At 55.2% G+C, this 19156-nt stretch overlaps 7 protein-coding genes across 7 annotated transcripts; 5 read left to right on the forward strand and 2 right to left on the reverse strand.

The window, feature by feature from the left end:
- The first annotated feature begins 614 nt into the window (after positions 1 to 614).
- Positions 615 to 1997, forward strand: BO70DRAFT_359599 (uncharacterized protein). Its single transcript, XM_025542569.1, has 7 exons — positions 615 to 921; positions 993 to 1048; positions 1101 to 1142; positions 1197 to 1325; positions 1386 to 1412; positions 1467 to 1511; positions 1564 to 1997. The coding sequence occupies exons 1-7, from the start codon at positions 751 to 753 to the stop codon at positions 1703 to 1705; spliced, it is 612 nt and encodes a 203-aa protein (XP_025402505.1). The 5' UTR covers positions 615 to 750; the 3' UTR covers positions 1706 to 1997.
- A 538-nt stretch (positions 1998 to 2535) lies between these two features.
- Positions 2536 to 4309, forward strand: BO70DRAFT_377690 (COP9 signalosome complex subunit 1; the record flags this gene model as incomplete). Its single annotated transcript, XM_025545217.1, has 4 exons — positions 2536 to 2665; positions 2728 to 2772; positions 2831 to 3111; positions 3167 to 4309. 4 exons carry the CDS (start codon positions 2536 to 2538, stop codon positions 4193 to 4195), a joined length of 1485 nt encoding a protein of 494 aa, XP_025402506.1. The 3' UTR covers positions 4196 to 4309.
- A 228-nt stretch (positions 4310 to 4537) lies between these two features.
- BO70DRAFT_359601 (putative GPI anchored glycoprotein) lies at positions 4538 to 5820 on the reverse strand. Its single transcript, XM_025542570.1, has 3 exons — positions 5466 to 5820; positions 5136 to 5323; positions 4538 to 5063 (listed from the first exon to the last, which is right to left on the reverse strand). The coding sequence occupies exons 1-3, from the start codon at positions 5595 to 5597 to the stop codon at positions 4682 to 4684; spliced, it is 702 nt and encodes a 233-aa protein (XP_025402507.1). The 5' UTR covers positions 5598 to 5820; the 3' UTR covers positions 4538 to 4681.
- Positions 5821 to 6245: 425 nt separating this feature from the next.
- On the reverse strand, positions 6246 to 8359 carry BO70DRAFT_331247 (putative MFS transporter; the record flags this gene model as incomplete). The annotated part of the gene is made up of 2 exons (XM_025540870.1): positions 6246 to 8025; positions 8108 to 8359. The coding sequence occupies 2 exons, from the start codon at positions 8357 to 8359 to the stop codon at positions 6634 to 6636; spliced, it is 1644 nt and encodes a 547-aa protein (XP_025402508.1). The 3' UTR covers positions 6246 to 6633.
- Positions 8360 to 8902: 543 nt separating this feature from the next.
- hrdA (E3 ubiquitin-protein ligase HRD1) lies at positions 8903 to 11858 on the forward strand. Its single transcript, XM_025542571.1, has 2 exons — positions 8903 to 9037; positions 9154 to 11858. The coding sequence occupies exon 2, from the start codon at positions 9217 to 9219 to the stop codon at positions 11515 to 11517; it is 2301 nt and encodes a 766-aa protein (XP_025402509.1). The 5' UTR covers positions 8903 to 9037; positions 9154 to 9216; the 3' UTR covers positions 11518 to 11858.
- Positions 11859 to 12743: 885 nt separating this feature from the next.
- BO70DRAFT_369048 (DUF3431 domain-containing protein) lies at positions 12744 to 17218 on the forward strand (the record flags this gene model as incomplete). The annotated part of the gene is made up of 3 exons (XM_025544656.1): positions 12744 to 13987; positions 15245 to 16645; positions 16699 to 17218. 3 exons carry the CDS (start codon positions 12744 to 12746, stop codon positions 17216 to 17218), a joined length of 3165 nt encoding a protein of 1054 aa, XP_025402510.1.
- Positions 17219 to 18135: 917 nt separating this feature from the next.
- BO70DRAFT_350515 (GNAT family N-acetyltransferase) lies at positions 18136 to 19095 on the forward strand (the record flags this gene model as incomplete). Its single annotated transcript, XM_025541698.1, has 2 exons — positions 18136 to 19031; positions 19074 to 19095. 2 exons carry the CDS (start codon positions 18136 to 18138, stop codon positions 19093 to 19095), a joined length of 918 nt encoding a protein of 305 aa, XP_025402511.1.
- Positions 19096 to 19156: the final 61 nt, after the last annotated feature.

The raw sequence follows: 19156 nt of genomic DNA on the forward strand, positions 1-19156 counted from the left end.
AGCAGAAGGTCCCCCCCGCTGGAGCCTCTCTTTCCCGGAACCTGTCTCTCTCCATGTATCTGTCGCTGCCCTAGCTACGTTCCTGCCTTTTCCTGTCGATTCCGCTCCTGTCTCTTTGAGTCCTTATCCATCTCGCATCATGCCTTACTCTCATTCCCCTTCTGCATCTCCTTCATCGTCCACGCCCTGCTGTTTGCTCCTTCTCATCTCTACTCCACGTCTGGAAGGTTTCTAGTCTACGTGGTTCTGGTTTTCTTTCCTGATTGTTCGATCCCCTGGTTCCTTCTTCTTACTTTCTCGGTCAACGCTTCACCATGACTGCCTAATAGTTCCGAACACTATCGCCTGCCAGAAACCCATCGTCACATCCTCCTCTTCTGGCGACTGAATTTGACCCGTCTCCCTTTATTGGTACGGGTCAAACGACCAGTCCCTTGTTGTGTTTTCCGGCATCTCTTCTCAGATCTTCGCCATCCAATCTGAGAGTCCCTCTTCATTTGGCCTACACTCAACGTGTGGCATCGCTCAAAATGCCTCGCGGTCGTGTAAGAACACATCCCGAGTCCAAACTAGAAGTGACCTGACACTGACCATATCTATCGCAAATGAAAGAGAAATCGTTGGTGTGTTATCTGCGAGCTGTGGGGACACAATGAGCATGAGTGCTGGTACAATATATGCCGAGTCCTACGAGCTGCGGTACGTCGAGCCGACTAGAGATGAATCAGGCACTGATTTTCGCAGTCACGCATGTTTGGCCGCGGATATGCGACGCTTGAGGGAGGCTCTCGAGTGACAATGAACGAAAACGGCATAACAGTGGAAATCAGGGGCGCTGGTCGCGGAAGAAATCCTCCGAGAAGGAATGCCAATTGGAGACGGAATCACCGTTGGGGACGCGCAGTGCGATTTGACAACCGTGTAAGTATTCATCATTGGTTGGGCAGGAGACATCGCGCTGTCAAAGTGCTGACTGAAACGATTGTACTTAGGCCGGTCGTCGTCTGTCTCCTGCTAGACCGCCTGTGAGTTCAACGCAAGCTACCAGGTAGAGTTCAGGCTATTTATTTTTGAGACAACGCAACTGACCGGGTGTGGAGTTCCGCTGCTACGAACGCCCAATACCGCTCTGACGAGCCTAGGTAGATACTTATAATATCGGTGATATTGAACTCTCGCTGACAGGCTTCAATCAGACGATCGTCCGCCACAAACGCCCAACATGATGCTGCGGTTGAACCGTTTCCACCGGTCCATCATCCACAGAGGCCAAGCAACCACAACCACGTCTCTGGAAGCGCACCGTATGTTCCGGATGAGACAGGGTAAGTAAATTAAAGTAACAGCTCTCATCTATCCTTTGAAGTAAGATACTGACTACTTAGCGACCCCGACGTCGGTATGACGGTCGAGTAAGTTCAAGTCTTATTTGAGCTTCAGCTCTAGGACTGATGAGTCGCTATCAGAGACAGTAGTAACACCGAAGACTGGGACACGCAGTTGGAATCCAGGCAAGTATCATGCTCGAGTCCATGGCTATATCCTGATAACGGATCAATCTAGTGGGCTTGATAAAGCAGCGGCAGATCTCCAAGCAATCAAGCTTGACCCGCTTGACACGGCGGAAGATGAAGCTATGGCCAATGCTGGACGCTCTGAGGACGTCGCTGAAAAATACTGCGGCGAGATTTTTACACAAATTTGAGCGATCCCCTTTCAAGTTGCGAAATATGAGTGCGCGTGGCTCGACAGATTGGTCGGAAAGATGAGTGCTCTAGTTGGGGCTTTTAGTATATTAAGGTTCTCATGCCTGCATGGGCATTGCTGCGAGGGTAAACTAGCAGCAGCCAGTATATCCTCGGCGAAACGCCTGGCCTCCGGCAGAAGCTACAGGAATTGGTGTGCGGGCTTTGAACCAGATTAGTTGGAACGATCAAAGGCTATATTGAAGTGAAGGGCAATGGGGCAAATGAAGATCGGAAGACTATAGTAGTTCCACAGAGATGAATCCCAATTAATGGCACTTTGCTCATGTGATGGTACGGAGTACTCTGGAGTGGTTCGGAGGGGGACGAGGGCCCCAGGCGGTAGCCAAGGCGGTGTGCAGAGCCCACCGATAGATCGGGCCAAATGATGGCGTCGCCGGTGACCTTCGCGATAGATCATCTCACCCGCACCACTCTCACTCTGCCTGGCTCCACGTCGCTGTCTCGATCCGCCTGTTCTATTTGGTGGCTCATACACCTGGAATCGCCCCATCGCTTATTTTGGACCTCGACAAAGCTCTAATCCCCCGAAGAAACATCTGCTGCCTGCGGAGCTCACCCGTTCCCCACTCTGCTTGTTGGCATACGGCAATATCATACTCCATTGCATTGCCTTTCGGCTGAAGAGCCTCATCCAGGGTGGTTTGTGCTCATTCGGGCTACAAGTTTGACTCTTCTTTCGTCCTTAATCCCGCACTCGGCGGTAGTCACCGTTCCAAATAACCTCACGCGCAGGAGTGCAGCGCTGGATACACCGAGAGCCGACGACATGGATTACATGCAACCGGACGCCTTCGACACGGCTTCCTCTCAGAATGCGGGACAGGCGGCTGGTGTGGGGAGTGCAGACCTGGAAAATATGAGTTTGAACGTCACAGGACCCCTCGTTAAAGTCGATGGTATGTTCGCTCTATCGGTAGCAATTGCGGGGAAAGGGAAGGAATGGCTGATGCTCTCAAAGATCCGCCTAAATTCGAACTGGAATCATATATTGCAAACTACACTGGTATGTGACATGGTCCCTGGAATTTTGTCATAGTGACTCACAAGTCTCTCAATGCTAGGCCGGACCAGATTCAATCGATTGTTCCTCATAGGCACATGTTCAACGTATCTATCGGTCGAAGCGCTCAAAGCTGCGGTTGCGGAAGCCAAGTCCGGCAGAGATGTTACTAGATACGAGCGTGCTGTCCGGGCACTTGCTGAAGTCACACCGAATGACCCGGAGGCTATTCCTGACACGAACTGGGCGGACCGGATGAAGAAGTCTGTCAAGGCGGAGACGGATCGTCTGGAGCACGAGCTCCGGGGATATAAAAACAATTTGATCAAAGAAAGCATCAGGGTACGTTTGTCTGCACTCGTAAGGGAGGACCTTCCAGTATCTAACGGATCTGTAGATGGGAAACGAGGATCTCGGCCAGCATTACAGTCAGATCGGCGACCTAAGCTCGGCATCCAAGGCCTTTCAGCGCATGAGAGACTTCTGCACGACCCCGACTCACATCGCCTCCATGCTGTTGAAGATCATCAACCTCTCAATTGAGCGTGGAGACTGGCTGAACGTACAGTCAAATGTGATCCGATTACGCAATCTGCAGTCGAAGCAGGAGGAGCAAGCCAAGAACCAGCCCAAGATGTCAGCCGCCCTAGGTCTTTCCCAGCTACACTCGGGGTCATATCTAGACGCCGCCAACAGCTTCCTGGGCACTGATCCCAGCCTCGGGGATTCGTACAACGAAGTCCTCACCTCGAACGACGTAGCCGTCTACGGTGGCCTCTGCGCCCTGGCCTCGATGGACCGCAACGACCTCCAGCGTCGCGTGCTTGACAACAACTCGTTCCGCAACTTCCTCGAACTCGAACCGCAAATCCGCCGCGCCATCTCCTTCTTCTGCAACTCCAAGTTCCGCCCCTGCCTCGAAATCCTGGAAGCCTACCAAGCCGACTACCTCCTTGACGTCCACCTCCAGCGCCACGTCCACACCCTCTACTCCCGCATCCGCACCAAGTCCATCCAGCAATACCTCCTCCCGTACAGCCGCGTCACCCTCGAATCCATGACCAAGATGTTCGCCCCCGCCGCCAGCGCCCTCCCCACCAACACCACCTCCCCCTTTGTGCAGGAACTCATCGGCCTCATCCAAGACGGCACCCTGGATGCCCGCATCGACCTAGAGAAGAACGTCCTGGTCACCAACCAAGTCCACCTCCGCAAAGAAGTCCAGGAGTCCATCATCAACAATCTGGAAGAGTACACCCGCGAGGCCCACCTCCGCGTCCTCCGCGCCAATATCATCCAAGCCGGTCTGGAAGTCCGCGCGGACGACCGCAAGCCATCGCGAGAGGAGCGCAAGCCCCACGATGACCGGGGTAAGGCGTCCGAGGGTGGGCTTTGGAATGTCTTTTCGCGTGCTTCTGGCGTGTAATGCAGTTCTTCTGTTTCTTTTCTTTTCCTTCTTTTTCTTTCTTTCTTTGCTTCTGATGTGATGAGATGAGATACGATTAGATTCTTTAGAATGGATGAAGTCCCTCTGAGCAAGGCAATTCATGATATGCTCTCTACCCTCAAGTATTAGTTTGCGGAACTATTGTGAGTCAGATAAGCATCACTTATTTATCTTTCTCTCCCTCTGCCTCTCCCTCTCCCTGTCTGTCTTATACACACATTCCGTATAGTATACGAATTACAGATAACCCAAGCAAAGTACATAATCCATCAATTAAGTCATACTAATAGTAATCACATGAGATGAAGATGATAAATGAACCCCCCCCCTCCCCATTCCTCACCCCCTAAGCACACATCCCTTTCCCAACCAGCTGGCTAATCAAATGCACAGCTTAAGCAACCCAAGCCCAACCAAGTCCAACCAAGCCCAAGGCAAAACCTAAGCTTAAGCTTAAGACTAAGTCTAAGCCATAGCCAGCGCAAGCATCATAGCCGCACCACCCGCAACCCACTGCGCACCGGTAGCCAGAGACATAGCGCCGTTGCTGGTAGAGCTAGCCGTAGCGGAGGAGGACGAGGTCGAAGAGGAGGACGAGGTGCCGGAGGCGGTGGTCTTGGCAGAGGCGCCAGTACCGGTGCTGGAGGAAGAGGCGGTGGAAGAGGCGGAGGCGGATGCAGCGGACCCGGTGGCCTTGGAGCCTTCAGTGGCGGTGATGGTGACGGGCAGGAGGGTCAGTTCCGTCGAGGTGGTCACGGTCGTGGAGCCCACGTCTGAGCCGATGGTGCTGGTCGCGGCGCAGGAGAGGGAGGTAGTTCCGGCGAAGGAGCATTGTTCGGAGAGGGTGCTGGGGTGGTGGGTTAGTTAATTTGTTTGTTTGGTTGTATTTTTGGGGGGTTATGTTGGGGGATGGGCTTACATGGCAGCGTCGCTGTAGGTGTATAGCAGGGTGGTGCTGCCCACGGTCAGACTGTAGCCCTCGCTGGGGATGTTGCAGCCCGTCTCGCTGAGGTCATCGCCGCTGGAGGTCGTCGTGGCCGCGGCGGTGGTGGACGCCGTCGCGGTGGCAGGACAGTTGATGATCAGGGTGGTGAGGGCGCCGCCGGTCTGTGATGATGGTGGTGGTTAGTTATGTGCTGTGTAGTTATGTTGTGGTGGGATGGAGTAGGAGGGCAGGTTCTTGGGGAAAAGTGAAGTAGGGCTGGCTGGCCGGCCAGGTCGGGGTATATATTATAGGGTTGTAACGTACAGTGCCAACCAGCTTGGCGTCGAGGGCAGTCAAGTCGCTGTCGAGCCAGTAGATGGAGACGACATCGCTGGCGACGGCGGAGCAGGAGATGGTAGCCAGAAGGGCCAGGGAGCTAGAGAGTTGGAAACGCATGGTGATGGTGGTGAGGTGAATTAGGAGGCGTGGGTTGAGGGGATTAGGATTAGGGGGTATCAATGGCGGAAGGGTTGTATAGAAGAATGAAAACAATTGACGGGTAGGAAAAGAAAAGAAACGTCAGGAAGGGGGAGGGCAGAGGGAATTAAAGGGCCCAGGGCCCTCCCTCGAGAGAATGGGGGCGAAAAACATCTGCCATCTGCCTCCTGCTAGTACGGAGTATGTATAAACGAAACACTAGAGGGCATTCAATACGACGCTGACGAGGGGGGAAAATCATCGCGGCGAGGCTGAGAAGCTCAGGCACGCTTCGCCGTGACTGGCCAGCGCTTAGAGGCCAAGCACTGCCTGGCTCCGGGCTGACTCGAAGCAAAGCCAAACAGCCAGCAACCAGGGTCTCTGGGGGCGCAGGGGCAAGCCGGACCCTCAATTTCCCGATTCAAGGCTCGGCGCTTAGGGCCAACATCGGTTGGGGTCCTTATTTGCTGGGCTACTGCTGCTGTAGAGTTTGCTAGACCCAACAGTCGAGGGCAAACTGTACTTAAAACAGCATTATTACCTAGACTCTCTCGGTCAGTCCGACAGATAATTAAATTGTCTCACGGCCGGTCGCCAACAAACCGTCTTTCATATAAGGTTGTGGGTAAATCCTCCAAGGCCTCCCCCTCCAGATTTTACATGGCTCACTCACTCACTACTCACTACTCACTACTCACTACTCACTACTCACTACTTACCACTTACCACACACCGACCCGCGAAGCCACGCCGGGGCCGCACACGTGGGGGCCGAATGCCCTCGTTTCACTACGCCGTACGGAATACTCCGTACTTCGTATGCTATTGCTCGCTACGGAGTCTTACGGCTGCGATAGTATGACCCCGATGGAATCTAAATCCGCGCCACGGTGCAACCTGCTGTTGCTTATTCGGGACGCTAAGCTCCAGGCTAACAACACCCTGGTTCGCAGCAACAAAGAAGCACAAAGAGCGGGAAAAGGAAAAAAAACCTCAATCGCCGACGCTAGATAGATTACACAGCACGTCCCGCGCCCTTTGTTGAGTGCCCAATGAACCCACTCGCCAACCCCGCCAGAAGCAGTGCCCCGTTGAAGCCCGCCATGATGTAGAACGGCGCTCCCGATGACAGCTCATCGAACAAGAGCCCACCCAGTTTGGTCAGCATCAGGATGCCCGCTCCACCGTACAGGGAATACACTCCAGCAATGGATCCCTTCAGGTGCGACAACTGCTGCCGCCCTTGCCGGCCGGCACGGTGGGCCATGAGAGGCCGTTCTTCCTCGTCCTCCTCGTCGTTGTCCACCGGGCAATCCGCGTCCTCGACCTCCCCGAGACCATCGTGCACCGGGCAGCACTGGTCTTCCACCTTAGCGGAATCGTTCAGGCTGAGGATGCCGCTGCTCAGCACGGACAAGCTGCACACAATGGCTCCGATCTGACTGATTCCGAGCAGAGCCATCACTACGAATACGCCGGGGCTGCCGTGGTCCCCACTGATCTCAGGACTGGGCAACAGCGCAAACACGGTGTAGCCCACAAGACCGGCTAAACACGCACCCAACAGAGGCACGTGGCGGCGTCGTGATCGATCGGACAGATACCCGAAGGCTGGGGCCGCGATCAACGCGATTAGCTGAGAAACCCCGGTCAGGATCGAAGCGAGCACGTAGGCTTTGTGGCACGATTTCTTGATGTCGCCGGGGCTAGCCACCTCTCCGTCGGGGCTCCCGCACAACCCCGACATGCGGTAGTAATGGTTCACGGCGAGCGGGATGAACAACGAAATGCCCACCGACGATGCGCGTGCAACAAAGCCGCCCAGGTAGCCGATGAAAATTTGAGAATTCCGGAAGCCTAGCAGGAACGCAGCCCCCAGCTGTTCGAGATAGGGAAGCTGGAATTTGCGAGCATAGGAGCACGGCTCACCGCCATCTGGCTCCTCGTGCTTGTGGGCTGACCACAGGGAACTCCACGATTTCCCTTCCTCGCCGGGCAGGTTTCTCAGCCCAAAGAAGCAGAGGACACTGATGAGTAAAGACACGACAGCCACGATATAGTAGCTGCGCTGGATGGCTTCCACCGGGGAAAGACCCCATTGCTCAAACCGAGCGGGAAGGGGCAGGAAGACGACGAGAGCGACGAGAGCACCGCATCCCGCACACATGCCTACAAACCCGGCCAATCGAGAGGAGGTTGTGTTCATACTAGAGTCCGACGCGGATGAGTGTTTTGGTGATGAGTGGGACCCAGCTACGGCCGGCAGGACGGCCGTGACCATGGTTGAGACGGCGGAGCCCCCCAGACTAAAGAGCAGCCTTCCCAGCAGCAGCTGGGGGTAAATATTCTTGGCCTGAACGAACAGGACCAGGGCGAGGGCCACGATCGCGTAGCCGGTGGTGCAGACCTAGAGCAGAGAACACACATGAGAAACCCCCAATCCCGGTGGAATCCGACTAGATCCTGCGTAGGAACTGGGGAGCGCTTACATGACGGACCCCTATGCGATCCGACAGCACCCCCCACACGGGGCAGGCGACCAGAGCGAGCAGCTCATCCGCGAAACCCAAGGTCCCAACGGCATCACCCTCCCCTTCATGGAGTCCAATGAGTTCCGTGACGACGAACGAGATGGATGAGTTGATGAACACCAAGAAGGCGATGGAGAAAGGGCAGACACCAAGCAAGTAGGTCCATGTTTGCACCCGGCTGGCGGTAAACAAGGTCCGTGGGGAAGCCATCGAAGCCATCACCGAATTTCCACTGGGGGGTTGATGGCCATGGAGAGGCTTCTGAGATGGACTCCGAGGAGTATGGCCCGGGACGATTGAGCCTTTAGAGAAGCGAGCTCTGTCGAGATCTTAAGATCAGTCGGGGCTGGGAGGGGAATTGATGGACCGATGACGGAGCTGGTGCCACGCCGGAACATCACTGCCAGTCACCTGACCCTTCCGTATCGGGCCGGTGGATCTAGACTACGGCTTGCCTACAGCTCGTGGCACAGCAACCAGCTGAACTGTCCCACGATCCGAAGCCTGATCAAGCCTGATCACCGTGATTATCGTGAATTGAAATGATGCCACCCCCGGGGTGATCTAATTGCTCTCTCGATGATGGCCTGACTGCCTGCTGTACGGTTAGTCAGCTGTCAAGGCGGTGACTCCAGGATTGGCGGGCGGTAACTTACCTGTACGGGCGATACGGCCAGAACTCCGGAGTAGATTACGATTACCTACCAGCTGTCCAGAACACCCCATCATTCATTCATTCATTCATTCATTCATTCAGCATCCCTCCCACTTCTTCATCTCCTCCCCTCCTAGCTCTCCCTCCCTCTTCTTCCCTTCCCACCACATTGTGTCAATGTCTACCTGAGGAGTTGTTCGCCTTATCGTTTCGTCCTTGTCAATGACACTGGGCTTTGCGCCCACCTTTCTCAACCCGTCGCCATGAGATTAGCCGCGTATGCCGGGGTATGTTGCTCGCATGCTACTGCTGGGTCGTAGATCCAGGCTGACATCTCCCAATAGGCCTCCGCTGCCCTGGCCACAGGCGTCTTCTTAAAAGCGCTGCACCAGAGGGCAAACTTCTATTCCGCATGCGTATACCTCTCTCAGAGCAGTGCGAATCTTATGGTAAACCTTCCCCCGCCGCAGGTCCCAACACCCCCTCCCTCTGCGCGCCGAACCTGGTCCCCAACCTCCTACGTCCCCTGGCAGAGCTAACCGAGATCGCTCAGATCTTAATGAACATTAGTCTTCTGGCGGTTGGCTTTTTCCTATTTTGGCTTCAGCGTCTCCTCTACGGACCCCTTCGACCCATCGAAACCGAACAGCTCTACGAGAAAGCTTGGTTTGCTGTGACGGAAACATGTTTGGCGATGACGATCTTCCGGGGCGAACTGGGGGGCTGGTTCTTGGTCATGTTCGTCTCTCTGCTTGTTGGAAAGGTTTGGGGTTGGATCGGGGAGGGGAGGGTCGAATTCCTCGAGCAGCAACCTCCTGCGAATCCTCGTTTGTTCCATATCCGCCTGGCCGCCTCGCTACTCCTATCGGTCTTATTCAACTCGTTCATGCTGAGATACTGCGTCCGGACGGTCCTGGAACAGGCGCGACCCGATATGATGGTTATGTTCGGATTTGAATTCGCCGTCCTCACGATCCTCTCTAGCTCGACTGCCGCCAGGTACTCCATCTCCCTGGTCGAGATCTATATCACCCACCGACAACTGAAGGCCAAAATGGAGGAGCGTCGTCAAGAGATCAGAACAGCCCGTGATGACGCCATACGCCAGCATGCCGAGTCTGGGGAAATCGGAACACCCCCCGCCCTGCCCGATGAGAACGATGTTGATGAGATGGAATTGGATGTAGCCGGATGGGAAGAAAAGGGCCGCTGGATCTTCTACCTCGACCTCCTTACCGACTTCCTCAAACTCACCGTGTATCTTACGTTCTTCGCCATCCTGTTTACTTTCTACGGCCTGCCGATTCACATCTTGCGCGACGTTGTCGTCACCATTCGCTCCTTCGGACGGCGCATCATGGACTTCATGCGTTACCGTAATGCGACTCGCGACATGAACGACCGCTATCCGGATGCAACTGCAGAGGAAGTTGCGAGGGAAGAGGTCTGCATCATCTGCCGCGAAGAAATGACGGCTTGGCCGCAACCTGGGGCGGCTGCGCAGCAGCGGGGCCGGGTTTCAGAGAGACTGCGTCCCAAGAAACTGCCCTGTGGCCATATTCTTCACTTCGCCTGCCTTCGAAGTTGGTTGGAGAGACAACAGAACTGCCCTACCTGTCGACGACCAGTTATTGCGGGACCCAGACCCCGCGGGGCGGGCGACGCTGGAAACCAAGCCCCCGGTAACGGTGCTGGAGGACAGCAAAACATGGCTGGTGGTAACCAGGCGCTTGGTCAAGATGGCCAAGCGGACGGGCTTCCCAGGGCTCGTGTTTACCAGTTTGGACCCTTCAGAATCGGCTTTGGAGCTGGTAGAGGCGACCTTTTCCATAACCTTCACCAGCAAATCCACCAGGGCAATGCCCCATTGCCGCAGGTGAACAATGCCGATGCCCCGAATGCCAGACAGATTGGCTTTGGTTTTGGCTTTGGACGGCCTCCTCCAGTAGCTACAGCCCAGCCTGCGCCGCCTCCCCCCTCGACTGCCAACATGCGAAACCAGTTGCAGCAAATGGAGCAGCAGATCACGCAGGAAATCGACAGTCTGCGCGTCACCGCCGACCAGCTTCGTATCGTGCGACTCCTGCAGACAGAACTTCAGCGGCTTCGAACCCTCCAGCCCAATTCTCCTGTGCCACAGAGCAACCTTTTCCCCGGCTCCCCCACACTCGCATCTCCGACTTCGTCATTTACCATGCGTCGTCAATTTGTTTCGGACCCGCAGGCCCGTTTAATGGAGGCCGGGGACACGCGACTGCCAGAGGGACTCAGCCTGCCCGCTGGCTGGACCCTCACCCCTCTTCACACACCCGACCAGGGGTCGAGTCGAAGAGCCGACCAGCCCGCTACTTCAACCGTCCCCGAAGCGACACCAACGCCGGCCTTTGACAACATCCCCATGCCCCAAAGCTCTCCTCTGCCCGCAAATTCAACAACCGCGGGTCAAGAGGATGGAGCTGCGACTGTGCCCGAGTCTTCCTCAACTCAGGACCCGCCTTCCTGGCATTCTGAAGCCACACCAACAGCGTCTGGCTCAAACCCCGAACCACTCTCTCAACAGTGGACCGACCTGGCACCCGAGGCACAGCCAGAAGATGACGAGGCTCCATCCGATGGGACCGAAAGTGCGCACGATGCCGACGAATCGGAGTCCGCGAAGGGAAAGACGCGGATGGCCACGGTCGAAGATGCAGTCGATGATGAGACGTCATGATGGTTCCTCTCTTCCTCCATCTCCCATCCATTTCTTTTCCTCCGGCTTTTTATACCTGGTGTCATCTTGGTTGATGTATCATCATCTCATTTTGCGCTATCCCGCCTTACTGGGATTCGTCTTTTTCTTATTTTTTTTTTCATCGGCGTTTTTGAAGCGACTCCACCTCATACCCCGTTGCCTGTATGTTCCGTTCCATTGCAATGTGGCTCATGCATGGCGATTCCCACACGAACCTCAAGTCCCCTTGGTTGTTGCCTTGCCCGGCAAGCGGGCAACCCAGGGCTATTACGTGTATGTACATACTAGAAGAATTATGCGGCTTTACTTGGCTCCAACAACAGCACGGCGATCTTCGACCAGCGTAGATGTGGTGATTTCGTAAATAACCGACCGTTGAGAAGGCCTGGCCCTGCATCTGATAGATCGATGCTCAGGGGCAGCGCGTCCGGGGCTCCAATCAGGGCCGCCCGTTGCTGCCACACCCAAGCAGCGGGCGGTTCGAACTTCAACCCAGATGGCTACTTCTTTTTAGTCTCGTCTGCAATGCAACTTGCACCCCGGCGCAAATTTTCCGTCCATGTATAATAATCCTAGCACATATAGCTCAATTGATCAGAACCAGTCGATCTCCAGCTCACAGACTATCTACTGTGCGCCAACCGTTGCAACCGACACCAGGGTTCCGGGCCTCAGTCGCATCCGATCGCCATCGATCGTCGTCATCAGTGCTGACGCCAGCTCCGCCTCCGCCCGTGTCTCCCGCCCGCTCCTGCGCCATCCTCTCTGTGCATGCGTGCTTTGGGTGGCTGTTTCGAGTCCTTCGACCAATCTGTTCCTCCTGTCGAGCCCTGGTCACCTCAATTCGCCCTAGGGACGGCCCTCGTTCTCTCCAGCCCCTCCCTCCTTGGTTCGTGGAACATTCAACCGGTTAGGACCGCATCTTCCACCTCACAATTCCGTCCCCTTGAGATCGCGGGGATTTGACAACTGTTCTTGACGGCACGTCGACGAGATCGTCCATGGCTTTGACTCTCTAGCTCCCGGATTCATTGTGGGTGATCTTTTTGCCCCCAGCTTGGATAACACGCATCCAGAGCAAGCAAGGCCACGTCCCTGGTTTTGCGAGTCCTCGCCTCCATCCTGGTTACTGATCGATCTATCTTCCCCCATAGCAGTGCATCTATCGTTCCTTCTATCCGTATCAATCGACCAACGCCTTTCCCATGATTTCCTTACGCCGGCTCGTGCCCCTGTTTGGCTTTGCGTTCGTCCTTTTCGTCCTTTTCGCCATCCGCAACCTCTCGACGCAATGGGAGAGTGCGACACAAGCCGTTGGCTTGGGTGAACTGGTCTCGACGCCGTCGCCCTCGCCCTCGCCATCATCACTCTTCAACGTCACGAGAGTGACCGAAGAACCATCAATCCGGACACCGTATGCGCCCCGGCCGAAGTTCATCCCCGGCATTCCCAAGCCCTCGGGAGTGGCATACACGAAGACCCTGGTTGTGCCGCAGGCCGAGGGTGAAGACACCAGCTGGATGGAATTCGAACTCCCGGAATGGCAGACGGCTATCTACGCGGTCAATGATCCAACGGCCCCGTTGCATCCCCCCAAGAACAAGGGCCATGAGGTCATGGTCTATCTGAGCTACATCATCGAGCATTACGACCAACTCCCTGACATCATTGCCTTCATGCATTCGCATCAGTTTGCCTGGCACAATGATATGCTCTTTGCCGGCGATTCTGCGGATCTGCTGCGACGTCTGAACCCCGCCTGGGTCGTCAGACAAGGATACGTGAACCTGCGTTGCGCGTGGAGTCCAGGTTGTCCGGCCTGGTTGCATCCCGGAACGTTAGTCGAGGACCAAACCAAGCAAGAGGAGATTATGCTGGCCCGCGCTTGGGGCGAAATCTTCCCCGATGACCCGATCCCCGACGTCCTGTCGCAGCCCTGCTGTGCGCAGTTTGCCGTGTCGCGCGATCGCATCCTTGCGATTCCGCGGGCCCGTTTCGTCTACTTCCGCGACTGGATGCTCCGCACAGAGCTCAGTGACTACATCTCCGGTCGTATCTGGGAATACCTCTGGCAGGTCGTGTTCACAGGCGAGAACGTCGTGTGCGTGAAAGAACACATTTGCTTCTGCGATGGGTTCGGCATATGCTTTGGCGGCGAAGAAGAGTACGAGAAGTTCAAGAAACATCACCACAAGAAAGAGGAGCTGGAGGATCAGTTCACTGGGTGGCATGTACGGGCTGACATGATCGAAGTTACCCGGATGCGTGGCATGCTGAGCGAGGAGAGTCGTCTCAGCTTCCCTGAACCCGGCGAAGATATCACCCTCGCGGACATGATCGACCTGGAGGAGCTGGTGCTCAATGAGCTGGTGGCCAATGCCACAGAACGCGGCAAGGATCCCCAGGCCCGAGCTCTTGAAGTCGGAAGACCATGGAAAGAGGGAGACGGGTTCTAAGCATCGGTAATGAGCCCTGTCTGGCCTTATTCTTCTAGAATGACCTTCCCACGTTGCACGAATCCTCGCCAGCCAGTTCCTTCCTGGACCTCTTATTGATTCCCAACTTCTGGTCTTCTTTGGCCCAGAAGGATCATCTGCCTGCCATATAGTTCTGCTTTTCCTTGTTCATATTCACTTTACTGGGGTTTCCGGTGTTGGACTGTGATACCTCGCATAGATACGACGCTAGTTTTCTTCTTCTTCTTCTTCTTCTTCTTGTTTTCATATATGTTGGACAGTGATATTTCAATCATGTGTTGAACATTGGTTTCAAAAAGTGCTGGCGTCTTCTTTGATCACTGTGTTAAATTGTACCTACGGCCAGTTTGGCTGGTTCCAAACAGATTAATGATACACTATTGGAAACACAGTCGCATGACTGGTGCCGGAGGAGCCTTAGAGCCTTACTGCTTTACTGCCTTGTTGCCTTGTTGTCCAGGCAAGACGCTGTCATGTGACAGCTCTCCGCCTCAGGCTAACCGGGTTGGGCGACGGGCACAGCGTCTTCCCTGCAGAGTTTGCACTGTCTGTCCTTCCTTCAAACCAGCCAAACAGCGAGCGTCATCAGCCCATCCAGCTATCCATATTATCTTCTGTTGACTGTCGCGCCATTTGCGCGCTGCGAGCTTGGAATAACCCCCTGGGGGCTTTCGGCTTCCTACCTACTGACGGGCCTCTGGTACAGTGAGTGACACGCGCCGTCATCTCCACTGCCCAGGAGCGCCGGACGTCCTGCCCCGAAGCCGTCCTTCGGCCGACTTCAACAAGGAGATACACCCTCACCAGGACGCGACAGACACGCCCGACTCTCGTGCACGACATCGACGTTTCGCCACCTGTCCCTTCCTAAGCCGAATCGGGATTCTCAAGTTTACCGATCCGAATTCGCAACGAGACCTCAACGGGAAAGGAAATTAAGATCGATCGATCGAGTCTCCGGTCCAAACAAGTCGCGACAGCTTCACCGGGAAGCGGCGTCTCTTGCGGCCATAACATTCGCGTGACTCCGCAGGACTGACCAGAGCCGGGGTCTAGCCTTGGTTCAGGACTAAGTATTTGAATAGCCGCCACGAAATTCCCTCTCGAGCAGTCATGACCTCCACCTCCACCTCCAATCATCAACATCCTCCGTCGACCTCGGCTGCCGACTTCTCGCCTAACCCGACCACCTCCGCCAACGTCGACCCAAACTCCCACCTTGCTACCAGCGGATATGCGCCCAGTGAGAATCAACTAGCCGGCCTCGTGGAGGCTGCCACGGCCGCTGCGGGTCAGGAGGTCCCGGATTGGGCTACCGCCGCCGCCGTCGCCGCCGCCGCCGGGGCAGCAGGCATGCAGCACCACCTCGAGGGTTATGGACCGGACTCCCATATGGATGAGGACAGCTTCGCAGATACGAGCTTTGGGGCCGGGCTGGGGGCCGGGCGGCAGTTGCGGGGGCCGGGATCGACTTCTATGAACGAACATGGTCAATCAACTGGCTTGACTAGAGTCGGAACGAAGAAGAGAAAGAGGAATGAGGATGCGCTGGACCCTGCTCTCACCGCAGGTACTGGGGTCGGTCTCGGAGGTGGCCAGCATTCCCATCACCAACAACAGCAACATCACCAGCATCCACACCACTATGGCGGAGAGGGCTTGGATATTCGAGGCGCGCCGTCGCAGTCGCTCTCCGACGCTCGCGCTGTGGGTCTTCATTCTGCAGCTGCTTTGTTTCGCCAACCGTCGAGCAACAAGAAGTACACGCGCCCGCCCATGTCCAAGTTGTTCACGTCGCTCGAGCTGTCACCGGAAAATTTCTTGCACCTGCAGGCGGCGGCTAAGGCATACATGCTTGATGACAATCATCCAGACCGGCGGGACTGTGTGGGTCAGCGTGGAAAAGGCGACACCGAGATGGTCAAGTTGCGGTTGTGGAACTGCGTGCGGAATTTCCTCGAGGGCGAAGGGCACGGTGAACGGTTCTTCGGGGAGAACGTAGTGAATGAGGGTCTAGGCCCTCGAACCTACGTCTGGCCCCGCGATCAACAGAAAATCATATCCCTTGTCATCCCCTTGTTGAGACGAATGGTGACAAACGAACGCCAACGCCAGTACGCAGTGGAAACGAGAAAGGGCGGCGGCACTGAAGAGCGACGGAGGCGAAAGACTGAGGAAAGCCTGCAGAATATGAACGCTGGCACGCCCACGGGGGATCACCTCCAAATGCATTCTCACCACCATATTCCCGACGAATATGCCTCCACGCCAACGCCCTTGTCGGCAACGCAGCCTCCTCTGGGAACCAGTCAGCAAACGGATCTAGGTCTTACCGATCTCTTGATGGACGGATACACAACCGATTGGAATTCATTTTCGAAGTTGTACGATGTGTACAACCACAATTACGAACTCGACAACCTTTGGTATGTCTCGGGTCTTCAACAGCCAGACTGGCGAGGGTTGGTCGCTGCGGTCGACAGCCACTACCAGATCGTCCATAATGGCGAATTCGACTGTCCGTCTCCGTGTGAAGATGCAAACCTACATCGTATTCTGGATGCTGATGTCACTTCCGACTTGCGTTGGCGCGTTGGGGGGAACCTGAACCGGCCCGCCCGAAACGAATTGTACGTTCGTTCCTTGAACGATCACATTTAGGATATTGCTAACAACCCCATAGTGCAAGCAGCATCACCCGCGATATATCTCGGATCATTCGCGACAGCCTGGCCACCCAGCACGGTGTTCATCCATGCCCTGGTAGCCAGGCCCCCGTGCCTCAGCCCCAACCCTTCCCGGCTCCTAATTTCCCGCCTTTGCCCAGCGCCGTCCATCCCCCTCCCGCGGTCTCCTCGCAGCCGTCCAACGTTTCCCTCCGAATCAACATTCTCCAGGACGGAAAGCGAGTGCAACCCCGGTTCGATGTGCCTGGGAGCCAGTGCCCCGATCTTGAGTCTCTGAAACAGGCCATCTCTCGTCGGTTTGCGGGCCAGCTACCCGGCATTCCCTCCGATGCCGGCATCGATGGTACCGGAAGCTGGGGCGCTCAGGTGAACTGGAAGTTCAAGGCATGGCTCCCGGACGGACTGACCCCCGTGCAGAACGACGGCGAGTGGACCCTCGCGGTTCTTTCAGCGGGCAATGTCGATTGGATGGACGGCGACTTGAAAGTTCTGGTTGAACTAGAGGAAACCTCCTAATCCCCTTACTGACTGTCTCTATGTCCTATTGGTTGCGTATTTTTGCTCCACTCCACGTCTTTCTTATTCTGCAATCTAATGGTTCTTGTTGGCGTGGAGTTCGGTGGTTGGGTTGGGTTGGTCTGGATTGGTTTGTGTCTTTGCTTATCTTGTGCTGTTTTCGGCATCATACCCCGGCGCGCTGTTATGGATATGGCTTTGATATGTTGTTTGTATGAGACATGATGGGTTCAGGCGGCTTGTTGGTTTGCTTGTTGTATGAGGGGGGCTGTGGCTTCTTTTCACTGTATAGAGTAGGACTTTCACCTTGATAGTAATGTATTATGAAGAGTTTTTTTTTTTTTTTTTTTTTTTTTTGTTTCAGCGTATGCGACTTGTCTGGGCGTAGATGACTGGGTGTGGATGACATATGGATCAAGCAGCGACATTGAGTCTGTTCGTTATCTACTGGTTTAGTAAGAATTGAGACCATTGGCAGGTAGATATATCCCAAGATACCTGGTGAGGTATATAAGTACTAAGTAGCTTTGATTTAGTTGAGTTAGGGCTGGATTAGTGGATATAGGGGATGATGTGATGGGGATAAGCACTAACTCTGAGCTAACTCCTAGTCTCTCTACATATAGTTAGTTACATCTGTAGTAGATATGTATCTTGCACCATCCCATCAGGAACTCATTAACTACAGTATACTTGTTAGATTACTTCCAGGGTATGAGTCACTCATCATAGTATCACATCATTTGCTTTCTTCCCTCCTTCTCCACCAGCCCATAGTCATAGTATTTGCCAAAGAAACAATCCCAACCCAAGCACGGGCACAAATATAAAATCCCCCCATCATCCCCACTACAACCAAACCACGAACAATCCCAAATCACAAATACAACCCCATGAAACCACCCCATCTCGCAAAAATGCTCCCCCTAACAGCCCCCCACCTCGAACAAACCGAAATCAGCCACATCACCCTGCAAGCCCAAGCCATCCAGACCCTCCACCCCGACTCCACCACACCCCCAATCCTCATGCACCCCATATACAACGGCATCGCCATCCGCACTTTCCCCCAGCTCACCGGGAAACTCAACCGCGTCGTCGGCCTCGGCATGGGGCTCGGGATCAATCACGAGTTCTCGCACGCTGACCTCGACGTCCTGGAATTGCTTTATGCGGAGATCGGCCTCACGCCTGATATCCATTTGTGTGAGGAGGCGCATCCTTCCGTGCAGCGGGTGTTGCGGGACAGGGCGTATCGGTGTTGGGGGGAGTTGGGGGTTTATGTGCGGGGTTTAGGTGGGGAGATGGAGGGGGAGATGGAGGGGGGGACAGGGGGGGCTGAAGTATCCGAGTTGGTGATATCTCCTAGCGAGCACGGAAGCACGAAGGAGGAGGAGGAGGAGGAGGAGGAGAAGAAGGCAGAGGAAGAATTCATCGAAGCTTCAATCGCCGGATTCTCCGAGCAGGGACGCTCTCGGGAGCTGCTGGGGCTTTTGGCACGGATTGCGGTGCTCCGGGCGGATACGAGGCTGTTTGTTGCCCGGGTGCAGGGGCAGGTGGTTGGGACGGCGGCGCTGGGGGTCCTCGAAACGCAGGATGGGGAGAGGGTGGGACATCTTTATCTCGATAGTACGGTGCCCCGGTTTCGGGGGCTCGGGGTGCATGTGCAGCTTATTCGCGCGAGGGTAAGGTGTGCCAGGCAGATGGGGTTGAGGATTGTCACGCTGAGTACGGGGGTCAAGGGTGGGAGTAAACGCAATGCGGAGAGGGAGGGGTTCGAGTTGGTTTATAGGAAGAGGGGGTTTGTGAAAGGGTAGGTGGATGTACATATCTGGGATCGATTGCCTGTATATAGGGTATTGGGTTATGAAAGCTGAGTTGATGGAGAGGTAGGGCTAGATATTGGGTTGACTACTACTAGGCTGTCAGGATACATAA

This window comes from Aspergillus heteromorphus (assembly GCF_003184545.1).
Source record: "Aspergillus heteromorphus CBS 117.55 chromosome Unknown BO70scaffold_4, whole genome shotgun sequence".
NCBI classification, from domain to species: domain Eukaryota; kingdom Fungi; phylum Ascomycota; class Eurotiomycetes; order Eurotiales; family Aspergillaceae; genus Aspergillus; species Aspergillus heteromorphus.

Bases quoted from the DNA above. Each gene is read 5' to 3' on its own strand.
- hrdA (XM_025542571.1), top strand. From the start codon at position 9,217: ATGCGTATACCTCTCTCAGAGCAGTGCGAATCTTATGGTAAACCTTCC.
- BO70DRAFT_359601 (XM_025542570.1), bottom strand. From the start codon at position 5,597: ATGCGTTTCCAACTCTCTAGCTCCCTGGCCCTTCTGGCTACCATCTCC. The intron at 5,324-5,465 runs GTACGTTACAAC...CCATCATCACAG, and splicing joins ACGCCAAGCTGGTTGGCACT to ACCGGCGGCGCCCTCACCAC. The intron at 5,064-5,135 runs GTAAGCCCATCC...CCACCACCCCAG, and splicing joins ACCTACAGCGACGCTGCCAT to CACCCTCTCCGAACAATGCT.
- BO70DRAFT_359599 (XM_025542569.1), top strand. From the start codon at position 751: ATGTTTGGCCGCGGATATGCGACGCTTGAGGGAGGCTCTCGAGTGACA. The intron at 1,049-1,100 runs GTAGAGTTCAGG...CCGGGTGTGGAG, and splicing joins AGTTCAACGCAAGCTACCAG to TTCCGCTGCTACGAACGCCC. The intron at 1,143-1,196 runs GTAGATACTTAT...GGCTTCAATCAG, and splicing joins TACCGCTCTGACGAGCCTAG to ACGATCGTCCGCCACAAACG.